General features: G+C 46.7%; 1 protein-coding gene across 3 annotated transcripts; it reads left to right on the top strand.

Moving 5' to 3' along the window:
• The first annotated feature begins 211 nt into the window (after nucleotides 1-211).
• Nucleotides 212-14,950, top strand: LOC129135381 (nuclear pore complex-interacting protein family member B12-like). Of its 3 annotated transcripts, none has more exons than XM_063796753.1 (8): nucleotides 212-412; nucleotides 570-666; nucleotides 3,743-3,871; nucleotides 7,481-7,580; nucleotides 7,744-7,888; nucleotides 11,971-12,031; nucleotides 12,141-12,176; nucleotides 13,534-14,950. In XM_063796753.1, exons 2-8 carry the CDS (start codon nucleotides 592-594, stop codon nucleotides 14,794-14,796), a joined length of 1,809 nt encoding a protein of 602 aa, XP_063652823.1. In that variant the 5' UTR covers nucleotides 212-412; nucleotides 570-591; the 3' UTR covers nucleotides 14,797-14,950. The 3 variants fall into 3 exon arrangements, with proteins under 3 accessions (XP_063652823.1, XP_063652824.1, XP_063652822.1); XM_063796754.1 differs by lacking the exon at nucleotides 212-412 and having other exon boundaries at nucleotides 499-666; nucleotides 13,534-13,780; nucleotides 14,039-14,950; XM_063796752.1 differs by lacking the exon at nucleotides 212-412 and having other exon boundaries at nucleotides 499-666.
• Nucleotides 14,951-15,352: the final 402 nt, after the last annotated feature.

Raw genomic sequence — 15,352 nt, 5'->3', positions numbered from 1 at the left:
CAGGGAGCTGGTTGGGGAGGACCAGAAATCAGGTTTGTGAAGGTTCCAGAGAGGACCTGTCCTTGCGAGGAGTGTGGGAGACTGAGATGGGGGAGGGGTCATTGGAATGATGCGGGCGCTACTTGGCATTATCCATTGTGAGGCACCACCGGGGTCATCAGGGATTGGTGGAGAGGGAGTATAAAGCCCCAGGGTTGCTAAGGGAGGGCCCAGACCGAAGAAGGTTTGGTGGATAGCAGAACCTTTTTGTCTCCCTCTAATTGCTCCTAAGCCTCACGCTCCCTTGCCCCGCGTGTCCTGTTGCTTCCCTGATCTTCTCCGTGACCTGTAGCTAAGCCTTCCACCAGCGCTTGAGTACTTAATTTGAACCGGATCCTTTCCCAGACCCTTTCTTCTTCTCCTCCTCCTCCAGGTGCCCAACAGCCCCCTTCTCCTCCTTTCCCTTCCCTTACTTCCCCCCTTCCCCTCCCCTTCCCCTCCCCCTCCCCAACTCAGATCCCGGCCCGGTCCCCGTCCCCTTCCCTCCCCCCTGCCCTAAGCCACCTCCACCTCTGTCCTGGCCGCCTCAGGGCGCCCTGAAAGGACCAGGACATGCGGGTGCGGTGGATGCTCTTTTGGCTCCTCTTTTGGCTCCTGCTGGAATTTATCAGCCATCAGTGCATCTCTGTGAGTAGACGCTGGACCCGTGGGGTTTCTTCCTTTTTACTGGGCTGTGTCACGCGGCATGAAATTACACAGCTCAGGCCTGTAATCCCAGCACTTTAGGGGGCCGAGGTGGGCAGATCACTTGAGTCCAGGAGTTGAAGACTAGCCAGGGCATCATAGCGAAACCCCATCTCTACAAAAAATTCCAAAAGAGATTAGTTGGGTCTGGTGGTGTGTACCTGTTATCCCAGTTACTGGAGAGGCTGAGGTGAGAGGATCGCTTGGGCCCAGGAGCTGGACGTTGCAGTGAGCCGAGATGGCCCCGCTGCACTCTTGTCTCTAACAAACAAAATGGACCAAAACAAAGTGAAATGTCATTTGATTTGTGTCATCTGGTTTGATGACTTTTTTTTTTTTTTTTTTTTAAGACAGAGTCTCACTCTGTCGCCCAGGCTGGAGTGCAGTGGCAAGATCTCGGCTCACTGTAACCTCCGCTTCTGGGGTTCAAGCAATTGTCCTGCCTCAGCCTCCTGAGTAGCTCAGATTACAATGCCTGGCTAATTTTTGTATTTTTAGTAGACCACCACGCCTGGCTAATTTTTGTATTTTTAGTAGAGACGGGGTTTCACCATGTTCGCCAGGATAGTCTCCATCTCTTGACCTCGTGATCCGCCTGCCTCAGCCTCCCAGTGCTGGGATTACAGGCGTGGGCCACCGCGCCTGGCCAAAATATATAACCTTAAGTGTAAGTTTACTAACTTTGGAAAGTACATACACCAGCATAAACCAACCCCCTTTCAAGATCCACATTATTTTATTTATTTATTTATTTTTTTGAGACAGTTTCTCCCTTGTTGCCCAGGCTGGAGTGCAATGGGGCAATATCAGCTCACCGCAACCTCTGCTTCCCAGGTTCGAGCGATTCTCCTGCCTCAGCCTCTCGAGTGGCTGGGATTACAGACATGTGCCACCACTCCCAGCTAATTTTGTATTTTTAGTAGAGATAGGGTTTCTCCATGTTGGTCAGGCTGGTTTTGATCTCCCGACCTCAGGTGATCCGCCCGCCTCGGCCTCCCAAAGCGTTGGGATTACAGGCGTGAACCACCGTGCCCAGCCAAGATCTACACTATTATGTCACCCCAGAAAGTGAACTCTCACTCTTCCCAGCCGGTCTCTTTCTTATCATAGGTTAGCTTGCTTATTCTGGAATTTCGCGTATACAGACGCATGCCATGCCATAGGTACTCTTTTGTGTCTGCTTTGTTCTGCTCAACACCATGTTTCTGAAATCATTACCGTTGTTGTATGGTTCTCTAACTCCATCATTTCCATTTCAGACTCAGCATATGCTGAGTTCAACCTGTTGAAGGGCTATCTCTGTTTAATTCACCATCTTGAAAGAAACATTTAAAATTGAGATGTTTTCAAGAATATATAGTTAATTGAGGAATCCATGTAGAAATGTTATCACAAGCTGTCTGAACTTTGTTAATTTTTAAGCACTAAAATTTGATACTTATTTGTGAATGAAGTAATCTCTTCATTGTGTGTTTTTTTTTTACTTATGCTGAGATTTAAATGACAAAGATTCATATAATCCAAGAGAGAAGTATTATTTAGAGGGATTCTTTTACCATGTGATATATAATAAATGCATCCAATGCTATACATCAATTTAAAAAACAAGTAAATAACTTTAAAGAAAAGATAACTACTGGCCAGGTGCAGTGGCTCACACCTGTATTCCCAGCACTTTGGGAGGCCGAGGCAGGTGGATCATGAGGTCAGGAGTTGGAGACCAGCCTGGCCAAGATGGTGAAACCCTGTTTCTACTAAAAATACAAAAATTAGCCGAGCGTGGTGGCAGGCACCTGTAATCCCAGTTACTCAGTAGCTGAGGCAGGAGAATCGCTTGAACCCGGGAGGCGGAGGTTGCAGTGAGCTGAGATCATGCCACTGCAATCTAGCCTGGGTGACAGAGCAAAACTTTGTCTCAAAACAGAAAAGAAAAGATAAGATAATTACTTTATACTTAGCTTGTCTTAGCCATGAGTGACGGGCTGCATGTGGCCCAGGACAGTTTTGAATGCAGTTCAACACAAATTTGTAAACTTTCTTAAAACGTTAGGAGATTTTGGCCAGGTACAGTGGCTCATGCCTGTAATCCCAGCGCTTTGGGAGGCTGAGGCGGGCAGATTACCTGAGGTCAGGAGTTCGAGACCACCCTGGCCAACATGGCAAAACCCCATCTCCACAGAAAATACAAAAATTTGCTGAGTGCACTGTCAGGCACCTGTACTCCCAGCTACTCAGGAGGCTGAGGCAGGAGAATCACTTGAACCTGAGAGGCAGAGGTTGCAGTGAGCCGAGAGCACACCACTGCACTCCAGCCTGGGTGACAGAGTGAGACCCCATCTCAAAAACAACAAACCAAAACAAAAACAAAAAAATGGCCGGGCACGGTGGCTCACACCTGTAATCCCAGCACTTTGGGAGGCCGAGGCAGGCAGATCGCCTGTCAGGAGTTCAAGGCCAGACTGGCCAACATGGTGAAACCTCATCTCTACTAAAAATACAAAAATTAGTCGGGCATGGTGGCAGAGACCTGTAATCTCAGCTACTCGGGAGGCTGAGGGAGGAGAATGGCTTGAGCCCAGGAGCTGGAGTTTGCAGTGAGCCGAGATTGCACCACTGCACTCCAGCCTGGGCGACTGAGTGGAGTGGAACTCTGTCTCAAAAAAAAAAGAGGTTTTTTTTAGATCATCAGCTATTGTTAGTGTTAGTGTATGTTATGTGTGGCTCAAGACAACTTTGCTTCTTTTAATATAGGCAGGGAAGTCAAAAGATTGGATATCCCTGCTTTATACCAAGAAAGACAACACCCCACATTTGCAATGCCTAAAAACACTACCAGCCATCTGAAAAACATGTGACTTCTAACTTCTGTTCTTTTTTGTAGCAGTGGAATCCCACAGTGATATCTGAGGGATGTGGTTACCTTTTGGAGGAGGTTGACGGTTTCTAAGGATGATTCTTTCTGAGTGAAATATTGTCAGTGTCATTGACCTTTTCATTATTTCAACTATTATTATTCCAGGTTATCAATATTCTGGCTGACCATCATCATCGTGGGACTGACTTTGGTGGAAGTCCTTGGTTAGGTATCATTATTGAATTTCTGAGAAGTTATAAAGTTGTCATTACCCTCTGGACAGTTTACCTTTGGGTGAGTATACTAACTTTCTGTAGAGGTATACTTGTAATCACAAATAAGAATAAATTATATAAAACAATTCACGTTTCTGGACTTCATTATGAATATGTGGTTTTACCCAAAAAATCAGGGAAATGATTTATTAGCATAAGAATTATGAAAATATCTGCCATTTACATTATGAAAATTAAATAGGTCAGTGTTTTTTTAATAGAATGTCAACAGAGCTTTTGGTCAAAAATAAGTTTTTTTAACCTTTGTGCTATTTGTCACAAATGGAGTATGAGGTTTCGTCACTTAAATAGGAAATTCTTTCTAAACTCTTCTGCTTTATAGTTCTATCGTATGGGTGGAAGGTAAGCTTCCAGTCTCCTCTCTGAAGATTCACTGCAGAAATGAGCTGAGAACAGACAGCTTAACAGGAAAAGAAAAACATAGAACAGGCATAAACATGGGAACCAACTGAAAAATGAGACGGCTAGAAGGGCTGGATGGTTGATGCTTAAAGAGCACCCTCTTCTGATGGGAGAGGGAGATAGATGGAGATGTAGGCCATTTAGAGGGGCAGCAGATGATTTTTAGGGGAAATGAAAGGGCCCAAGGAACAAACAATTGGCCTGAGACAAAGTTCCTCTGAGGTCATAGGGACGAGGTGACAAACTGCCGGAAGGTGAAGGGCAGAACTGCACTGCGTCTCATGATGCAGAGAAAGCCCCAGAGAATCTCTTAGAACTGCCCTCCAAGAGAAGCAATGAAAAGTGTGTCTGGGCAGGGTAATTTTGAATGACATCATTCAAAGTGCATGTTCCCACTTGCAACTGGAGAGAGATCAGTATGTCAAAAGTCTGTACTTGGTAAGAATTTGGCTGCTAAGTTGTGCCATAATTTGTCTTTCGAGCCTTTTTTCCTTTGGGGAAGTTGAGCTCTACATTTTGTCTTGCCATTCATGACAGTAAAAATGTGGTTGTCTGGGGGCTGAACCTCCTTCTGAACAATGATCCAAGATAAAAGTACTAATACCACAATGCTTTTTTATATTCAAGGGAAGAGGAAGTATGTTTCAGTTTTACCACCTAGATAATTATCTGCCTTTCAAGATATGTAGAAAACAGAAAATATATGAGTTATGAAGATATCTAGGCACATTTAACATTCTCTATGCCACTTAGTCCTGAACAGAGAATTTTCGGTATAAATTGGAGGAAGCTTTTTTTTTTTTTTCTCTTTTCTCACCCCCAAGACGAGTCTCCCTCTGTTGCCCAGGCTGGAGTATAATGGTGTGACCTCAGCTCACTGCAACCTCCACCTCCTGGCTTCAAGTGATTCCCCTGCCTCAGCCTCTCAAGTAGCTGGGATTACAGGTGCCCACCACCATGCCCAGCTAATTTTTGTATTTTTAGTAGAGTCGGGGTTTTACCATGTTGGCCAGGCTAGTCTCAAAACCCGACCTCAAATGATCCACCCGCCTCAGCCTCCCAAAGTGCTGGGATTACAAGCGTGAGCCACCACGTGAGCCAGGGGAAGTTTTTAAATTTACCACTTTTTAACAATTCCATTTAGGAAAGTTCAGTTGAGTTGTTGGACTTGGACAACTTCGCACCTCTCATCTTTGTCCTTGTCATCTAGTCATCTATACCATTACCTCCTAAGCAGGGACATCATGGGTGCCATGAAGCATTCATGCGTGATGGCATTTCTTTGCTTCTCATTTCTTCATGTGTTTGACATTTCTCCTAGCTCCAAACTGGGCCAGCTACCTTTCCTATGAAATCTAGCAGTAGCTGTGGGATTGACGTGGTTGCTCTTTTCATCTTTTTAGATTACCCATTGCTTCTCTTGAAATCCTAGTACATGATTTTTTTTTTATCCTATGTGCAGAAATCAGGAAAAAACAAATTCTACAAAGAATTTGAAAGATATTATTTCAGGCCAGGTGTGGTGGCTCATGCCTGTAATCCCAGCACTTTGGGAGGCTGAGGCAGATGGATCACTTGAGGTCAGGAGTTCAAGACCAGATGGGCCAACATGGTGAAACCCCATCTCTACTAAAAAGACAAAAATTAGCCAGGCATGGTAGCGGGCACCTGTAATCCCAGCTACTTGGGAGGCCGAGGCACAAGAATCGCTTGAATCTGGGAGGTGGAGGTTGCCGTGAGCCACGGTAGCGCCACTGCACTTCAGCATGGTTGAGAGTGACACTCCGTCTCAAGAAAAAAGTCATTTCAATGACTACCTCAGGAGATTCATAGGTATCTGACCCACATCTGAGATGGGATTTGCATTGCATTTTAGCTATGATGAGAACAAATATTTAATATCTTCGAAGATTAAAAGCATACTGTGATAATATGGAAATCTTGGTGGGAATTCAGTCATTAGTGAGAATGTTTTGCGTTAAGTTCAAACCAGCCTCAATGAAGCTGATGTGAGGGAAGGCAAAGTGAACTCTGAGTAGAGCAGGGACAGAAGGAAGATGCTCCAGTGCAGATCAGGAAGGAGCAGGGGGTGAAATGTTACAAATTCTAGAACTCAGAGAGCTGAAGGTAATTACTTCCTTTTCAAGTTGTGAAACATGTTAACCTGTGGTAAAATACTTATAAGATGATAATTACCATCTAACCGTGTTGAAGTGTACAGTTCCGTTGTGTGAAGTATATTCATGTCATTTTTTTTTTTTTTTGAGACGGAGTCTCACTCTGTCACCAGGCTGGAGTGCAGTGGTGGGATCTTGGCTCACTGCAACCTCTGCCTCCTGAGTTCAAGCAGTTCTCTTGCCTCAGCCTCCCAAGTAGCTGGGACTACAGGCGTGCGCCACCATGCTCAGCTAAGTTTTGTATTTTTAGTAGAGACGGGGTTTCACCATGTTGCCCAGGATGGTCTCCATCTCTTGACCTTGTGATTCACCCGCCTCAGCCTCTCAAAGTGCTGGGATTACAGGCGTGAGCTACCGCACCTGGCCTATTTTTTTTTTTTTTTTTTTTGAGACAGAGTTTCAATTTTGTTGCCCAGGTTGGAGTGCAATGGCACAATCTCAGCTCACCACAACCTTTTCCTGCTGGGTTCAAGTGATTCTCCTGCCTCAGCCTCCCGACTAGCTGGGATTACAGGCATGCACCACCATGCCTGGCTAATTTTGTATTTTTAGCAGAGACAGCATTTCTCCATGTTGGTGAGGCTGGTCTCAAACTCCCGACCTCAGGTGATCTGCCTGCCTCGGCCTCCCAAAGTGCTGGGATTACAGGAGTGAGCCACCGTGCCAGCCTCATGTCATTCTTGTGTGTGTGTGTGTGTGTCTGTGTGTGTGTGTGTGTGTGTGTGTGACAGAGTCTCATTCTGTCCCTCAGGCTGGAGTGCAGTGGTGTGATCTCGGCTCACTGCAACCTCCGCCTCCCAGCTTCAAACGGTTCTCTGCCTCAGCCTCCCGAGTAGCTCGGATTACAGGCCCCGCTGCCATGCCTGGCTAATTTTTGTATTTTTAGTAGAGACGGGGTTTCACCATCTTGGCCAGGCTGGTCTTGAACTCCTGACCCCGTGATCCACCTGCCTCGGCCTCCCAAAGTACTGGGATTATACGCATGAGCCACCGTGCCCAGCCGTCATTCTTATATTATTATTTCCTAGTTGTCTTTCCTGAAGACTATCTTCCAGTCTGAAAATGGACATGATGGATCCACAGATGTACAGCAGAGAGCCAGGAGGTCCAACCGCCGTAGACAGGAAGGTATGGCTCTGTTGGAGTCCCCATAGTGTGGAAATGAGTTTGCCCTGGAAAGGGAAAGAACAGCTTCTTGCCCTCAGGTTTCTCACCTTCTCCTCTCCTCACTCTCACCAAGGGCTGAGGTCCATTTGTATGCACACAAAGAAAAGAGTTTCTTCCTTTCCAGGAAATAAAATTGGCCGGAAAGACGCCATTACTCTACGGAGACATGTGAAAAGAAAAGTTAGAGATAAAATCCATAAGATGAAGGTGACACCGAAAATCAACCATCATGACAAAATCAATGGAAAGAGGAAGACCGCCAAAAAACAGTAAGATGTGCCTTGACACAAATACTGTTGTATGAACCATGTGCCAATCAAAGTAGACAACTGTAAAGTCCTTGAGAATATTTTCTACAATATTTGTGGCAAATTCAGTGGGTTCAAAATTGAGTTTGTCCTTTCTGCTTCATTAGTTTAAGCTGTATAATTCCTTTCCCTTCCTACATTCTTGTTTGTCATTTTTTCGGGGGAAGAGGAGTTGCTAGTACTGGCATTGGTTTTCCTTTCTCTCTCTCTTTTTTTTTTTTTTTTTTTTCCTGAGATGGAGCTTTGCTGTTGTTGCCCAGGCTGTAGTGCAATGGCACAATCTCAGCTCACTGCCTTTTGGGTTCAAGCGATTCTCCTGCCTCAGCCTCCCAAGTAGCTGGGATTACAGGTGCCCACCACCACGCCCAGCTAATTTTTGTATTTTTACTAGAGATGGGGTTTCACCATGTTGTCCACGCTGGTCTCGAACTTCTGACCTCAGGTAATCCACCTGCCTCAGCCTCCCAAAGTGCTGGGATTAGAGGCATGAGCCACCACAGCCAGCCTTTTTTTTTTTTTAATTTTGAGATAGAGTCTCGCTCTGTCGCCCAGGCTGGAGTGCTATGGTGCAATCTTGGCTCACTGCAACCTCTGCCTCCCAGTTTGAAGCAATTCTGCCTCAGCTTCCCGAGTAGCTTGGATTACAGGTGTGTGCCACCACATTTGGCCAATTTTTTTTTTTTTTTTTTTTTTTTTGAGACAGAGCCTCACTCTGTCACCCAGGCTAGAGTGCAGTGGCATGATCTTGGCTCGCTGCAACCTCCACCTCCCAGGTTCAAGTGATTCTTATCCCTCAGCCTCTTGAGTAGCTGGGACTACAAGCATATGCCACCATGCCCGGATAATTTTTGTATTTTTAGTAGAGGCGGGGTTTCACCATATTGGCCAAGCTGGTCTAGAACTCCTGACATCATGATCCGCACACCTCGGCCTCCCAATGTGCTAGGATTACAGGCATGAGCCACCGTGCCCAGCCCAATTTTTGTAATTTTAGTAGAGACAGGGGTTCACCCTGTTGGCCAGGCTAGTCTTGAACTCCTGACCTCAGGTGATCTGCCTACCTCAGCCTCCCAGTGTGAGCCACCACACCCAGCCTGGATTGTTGAATTCAATGCTTGGGTCACCTCCAGATTCATTTTCACAGTCTTTCATGTTTTGGTCATATTACATTGTATTTTGCTGCCATATGACTGATCTTTCTTTGTTAAAAGTGAGATACTTGTTACAAAATATTTAGCAATGAATTGAGGCCTAGTAGCATGTTATCTTGCTGCAGAAGAGATGGGAGTCTACTTCTGGGGGATGGTCAGGGGTCCTCCATACAGGCTGCAATTGAGGTCGTCGGTGCAGGCTCAGTCCCTACAAAGGCCAGGGTATTTCCTGTCCACCTCTATTCTGATGCATGACTCTTCTGGGTCTCAACCAGAGCCAGTGGACTTCAGTATGGGTCGCTTTCATTGGCAGACCCTCAATCCACTTGTTTTCCATCTAATCCCATGCATGTGTGCAAAAGCTGCTGTGCTTCTTTGCATCTCAGTAGTTCCTTCTGGAATTCAGCAATGAAACTCAGGGAAATGGGTTCCAAATGCGAGGCTGACTTTCGTCCTGGGTTTCCTTCTTCTCCATCTTCACCTCATGTCTGTTTACTGCCATGTTAGCAATTTGATGTATTCAATCATGGGTTTTATATTCTGTTGGGTGTCCCCCATTGTTCTCATCGGAGATCAGAAGCTTCAGATGCACTTATGCCAACTCAAGAGTAGAATGCTTCCTTAGCTTCCCTCCAGAGTCAGGTTTTGTGTTTCTAGTTCCCAAGTGCACAGCAGGAGTAGTGATGTCCTCACTGGCTTCTCATTTGCATTAAACTGTGAGCTTCTTTAGCGTGGGGACAGGACCCTGCTCCCATTGCATTCTCAGCACCTCACCACACACTCCTTGTTGGAGGCCACTCCAGACAGCATGTGCTGAAGGATGCCCTGTGGTCAGAAACAAGTTGATTAACTTTCTCTTTGAAGTGTTTTCATCCCTGTTTCCTAGCGTTCTGGGAATTTTACACATCCTTCCTATAAAACCAAGTATCAGGTGAGATCCTTAGGATCAGGACCATGAATCAAGTGGTGTGAGGGCAACACAGCAAACTTACCCTTTTTAGGCCGTTTCCTTTTTCTGCCCTCAATCTCTGTGAACTGAACCTTGTTAAACTCAGTCAACACCAGGGTGGATGGTTTGCCATTGTCACCTATTTTCAGGACATAACACCCTGACTTAGGAGCCATTCCAATCATTTGTAATTCAATAGATGCGCCCAGCATTCAGATTGCCTTTTCTCTCAACCAGGATCTTTAAAGTCGATGACAAGAGTTCCAGTCCTGAATCATGGCAAAGTGCAGTAGTGAACTGCGGGGTTAATGACACCATATTCTGGAAGGATCTCTCTATGGCTGATGGTCTCAGTTCCGGCATCAGCCTCTGACTGAGAATCAGGTCTCACACAGGAGGAGTCAGATGAGGAGCAATCCTCTGCTTCCGATGGAGTTAGTTGTGATGAATTGGTGAGGTCTGGTTTTTCACACTGAACTAAAATGAGCTTTCGCTGTGTCAAGCACAAGACTGACCCCAGAAACACACATAGTGCACCTCATAGAAGCTTTTAATAGTCTTTATATTTACTAAAGAATAGGACTAACTATGGAACTATGAAGATGAGCTGGAAATGACAGGTGACTTGCCAGCAGGCCAGAGTGTGACTTTTTTTTGTCCCTCAATGGGAGGTATCAATTCTCCCTTCGGTTGTGAGAATCAGTTGGTTCATTTGTGGAAAGGTTGCAGGGGGGATCTTTGAATCACAGCCTTCAGATGCCAGAAGGGCAGAGGGAATCCCACACGGGCTGGTGGATCATGTGTGTGCATTTCTCTCCCTTCTAATCTGAGGAAACTAAGCATGAAAGAATGTGAGCATGCAGAAAAGGAGAGGTAGGTATCAGAGGCAGAGGAAAATGGGAAATTGGATACGAAAGAAATACACACCTACAAGTGAGTTCAGAAACTGAACCCCACCCTCCTGGGAAACGCCCATTGGAGTGTTGTTTTTAACCTTTGTACAATGTTTAGACCCAGTAAATGCAGAAATAGAAACAAATGGTCAGAAGACATATCGTGAGAGAGAGAGAGAGTTCACAAAACAGAAAACAAAGTACCTTAATATTTACCAGTGACCAAAAGATGTGAAGTAGCAAAACGTCTCCTGACCCCATTGCCAGCTAGACTGTGTGGAAACTCGGTTCATACCAGCCATTCTGGGGGGGGGTGAGTTGTTGTCATCCTTAGGAAAGTGTGTTGTTGTAGGATCAACCACATCCTTCAAAAGGACTATGCCTGTTTATAAGCCCAGCTGTTTCTGCCCTGTGAAACACGGTGAGGATATTAATACAAAGAGAATACAGCTTTATGAGAAAAGATGCTCAGTGAAGGATGAATTAGGGATATACTGAGAATGGGGAAGGAAACTATCATCTCAGAAGTCAGCAGGCAGTAAGCAAGAGGAGGAATCAATATAGCAACAGTTTGGATCAGACTGTACAGTTTTTTTGTTTTTGTTTTTGTTTTTCTGAGATGGAGTCTCGCTGTGTCACCCAGGCTGGAGTGCAATGATGTGATCTTGGCTCACTGCAACCTCCGCCTCCCAGGTTCAAGTGATTCCCCTGCCTCAGCCTCCCGAGTAGCTGGGATTACAGGTGCCTGCCACCACGCCTGGCTAATTTTTTGTATTTTTAGTAGAGAAGGGGTTTCACCATATTAGCCACAATGGTCTCAATCTCCTGACCTCGTGATCCATCCGCCTCGCCCTCCCAGAGTGCTGGGATTACAGGCGTCAGCCACTGTGACCGGCTCAGACTGTACTCTTATAGCCATCTGAAATACGTTTTCTAGGTATAGATAGATTGTGTAAGGGTACAGTTGTGAGGATAACAGAAATATGGCAGATTATTTAAAATCATCCTGAAAGTGGTGCTTTATCTGATGAAAGTGATTGTAATCCATAGGAAAACGTATCAACCTGCGCAAGAGTTGCAGCGGCGGGCAGAGGACTACCACAAATGCAAAGTAAGGAGCTTCCTCCCCGCAGTTGCAGGATAGTTCAGTGCTGATGCAGATGATGCCACGGCCCTTAGACTCTCTCAACATTCAATTTCTCATGTGTTGGCTTTTTCAGATCCCCCCTTCTGCAAGAAAGCCTCTTTGCAACTGGGTAAGTTTGCTTGTTTTCCTTGCTTTTGGACATAGTCTGCCAGGTCCGGACCTGGATACATTTTTCTCCCTACAGCTCTGTGCTCAAGCCCTGCAGAGGGAGATGGCAGAGAGAAAGGCTGCCTACAAGCATCACAGTCCCATCCCTGTTGGTAACCGTGTTGTGCAAAAACACTTTCATCCCCACCCAGTGGGGCCCCTGATCTAATATTCTAAGTGTCAGAGGTCCCGTATTTGTAATAGCAAATGGGCCCTGACTGTAAATTAGTGAAGAGTGAATGTAACTTATTACCCACAGGGACAATTCCAAATGAAGGCCTTAAATGATGCTCAGCTAAGCTGGTTCTTGTGTGGCCTCTGTACCTTCAAAAGCTGCCGAGTCCTATTACACGTGATGGGACTTGTACACTTGAAGTGAAACACAGTTTTAAAACTTGCTTTGTTTAGAATTCCCACCTCATTTTTCCATGGACAAAAGTATTCTTCATGTTTTAGTGCACTTACAATTTGGTATTACCTGGGAGTGAAAAGAAATATTATAGCCATGCCTAACTGACTTCTTGAGATAAGATTGTTCTGTCAGAAAACCCTCTCCCAGTTCCCCTGCAGCTCTTCAGGAATGCACATCTCTCCAGAGCTCTTTGTTCTCATGGGTGGCACCTCCAGAGTGAAGAAGATCCTTTGTCAAGAAGGGAAACAGAGGGGAAATGAGAGGGGCCTGCAGGCAGAGCTGGAATCAACTTCCACTCTGCCTCTTGCAAGCTGTGTGACCCTGAGCACAATTTCTCCTTCCTCTGGAAACCTCTGTTTTCTTAGATTTGGAGCAGGGTGGTCACACTGACCTTGCAGAGTTCTGAGAATCAGAGACAGAACATAAAAGGCCTGGAAAACATTCTCCAAAAAGACGCTGCAACATGTGTGGACAATGGGCTTTTCACGCCTCTCTTACTGTCTCTTACTGTCTGTTGACCTGGTGCAAGAAACATGCTCTGGTGATGGCTGTGAGGGAGGAATGAGGATAGACATAGACACTCCTGTGTCTCAAACATGCTTCTTTATTACTCTGTTATGACTCTGTCTTCCCTGGGGCAGGACCCCAGCCTGCCTACATTTGCAGACAGACACAGTGGCATGTGGAGACAACAGTGTGTCCCAATGACTTTTCTTTACCCCCCAGCTGTCGGCAGTACTCAGTGGAAGGGTGATATTATGACACTGATACTGCTATTTTGAAACCTGGAGGATGGAAAGGTGCAAAAATCTATCACCAGCAACAGAAGGTGCAGACTGTGTTGGTGGCGGTAATTTTGTCCATCAAATGGATATGTGTGAAAGCATTCCCTCCTTTGTCCCTACAGGTCAGAATGGCGGCAGCGGAGCATCGTCATTCTTCAGGATTGCCCCACTGGCCCTACCTCACAGCTGAAACTTTAAAAAACAGGATGGGCCACCAGCCACCTCCTCCAACTCAACAACGTTCTATAACTGAAAACTCCCTGAGCCTCAAGACACCTCCCGAGTGTCCGCTCCATCCCCTTCCACCCTCAGCCGATGATAATCTCAAGACGCCTCCCGAGTGTCTCATCACTCTTCTTCCACCCTCAGCTCCACCCTCAGCTCCACCCTCAGCGGATTATCATCTCAACAGGCCTGCCGAGTGTCTGCTCTATCCCCCTCCACCCTCAGCGGATGATAATCTCAAGACACCTCCCGAGTGTCTCATCACTCCCCTTCCACCCTCACCTCCACCCTCAGCTCCACCCTCAGCTCCACCCTCACCTCCACCCTCACCTCCACCCTCAGCTCCACCCTCACCTCCACCCTCAGCTCCACCCTCACCTCCACCCTCAGCTCCACCCTCACCTCCACCCTCAGCGGATTATAATCTCAACAGGCCTGCCGAGTGTCTGCTCTATCCCCCTCCACCCTCAGCGGATGATAATCTCAAGACACCTCCCGAGTGTCTCATCACTCCCCTTCCACCCTCACCTCCACCCTCAGCTCCACCCTCAGCTCCACCCTCACCTCCACCCTCACCTCCACCCTCAGCTCCACCCTCACCTCCACCCTCAGCTCCACCCTCAGCTCCACCCTCACCTCCACCCTCAGCTCCACCCTCACCTCCACCCTCAGCTCCACCCTCACCTCCACCCTCACCTCCACCCTCACCTCCACCCTCACCTCCACCCTCAGCTCCACCCTCACCTCCACCCTCAGCGGATGATCATCTCAAGACACCTCCCTTAGCTACTCAGGAGGCTGAGGCAGAAAAACCACCCAAACCCAGGAGGCCGAGGGCCGATGACGTGGACCCATCATCGCCCGAACCCAAGAGGCGGAGGGCCGATGACGTGGACCCATCATCATCCACACCCAAGAGGCGGAGGGCCGATGACGTGGACCCATCATCGCCCAAACCCAAGAGGCGGAGGGCCGATGACGTGGACCCATCATCATCCACACCCAAGAGGCGGAGGGCCGATGACGTGGACCCATCATCACGCAAACCCAAGAGGCGGAGGGCCGATGACGTGGACCCATCATCATCCAAAGCCAAGAGGCGGAGGGCCGATGACGTGGAACCGTCATCACGCAAACCCAAGAGGCGGAGGTTGAGTTAGCTGAGAACAGGCCATTGCACTCAAGCCTGAGCAATAAGAATAAAATTGAGTAGAACAAAATAAAAAAATCAAAAAACAAAACAAAACCCACACTCCAAAAACAAACTAACAAAGAATAAATAAATAATATAAAAATAAAATATATACTGCAGTCCTTATGTTATTGCTTTGTTTCGATATCTGGTATGATTGCCTGAGGGACCTGAGGTTTTTAATCATGGGGTTTTTTTTAATCTTTAGAAGTGGTTGGTTATGTAAAATATTATTATTATTATTTTTTGAGACTGGATTTTGCTGTGTCACCCAGGCTGGAGTGCAGTGGCTTGATCACAGCTCACTGCAGCCTCAACCTCCTGGGCTTCAAGCAATCCTCCTGCCTCAGCCTCCCAAGTAGCTGGGATCACAGATGTGTGCCACCACGCCTGGCCAATGTTAAAAAATCCTTTAACTTTTTTGTAGAGATGCACTCCTGGACTCAAGCGATCCTCCTACTTGTCCTGACCACCAGCCCCTTTCTGATAAACATTTACACTGTTTATTATCTGATGCCATTTCT

This window comes from Pan troglodytes, chromosome 18 (assembly GCF_028858775.2).
Source record: "Pan troglodytes isolate AG18354 chromosome 18, NHGRI_mPanTro3-v2.0_pri, whole genome shotgun sequence".
Classification (NCBI taxonomy): Eukaryota; Metazoa; Chordata; class Mammalia; order Primates; family Hominidae; genus Pan; species Pan troglodytes.
Note: the sequence above shows the minus strand (reverse complement) of the source record. Positions and strands in the feature narration are given on the sequence as shown.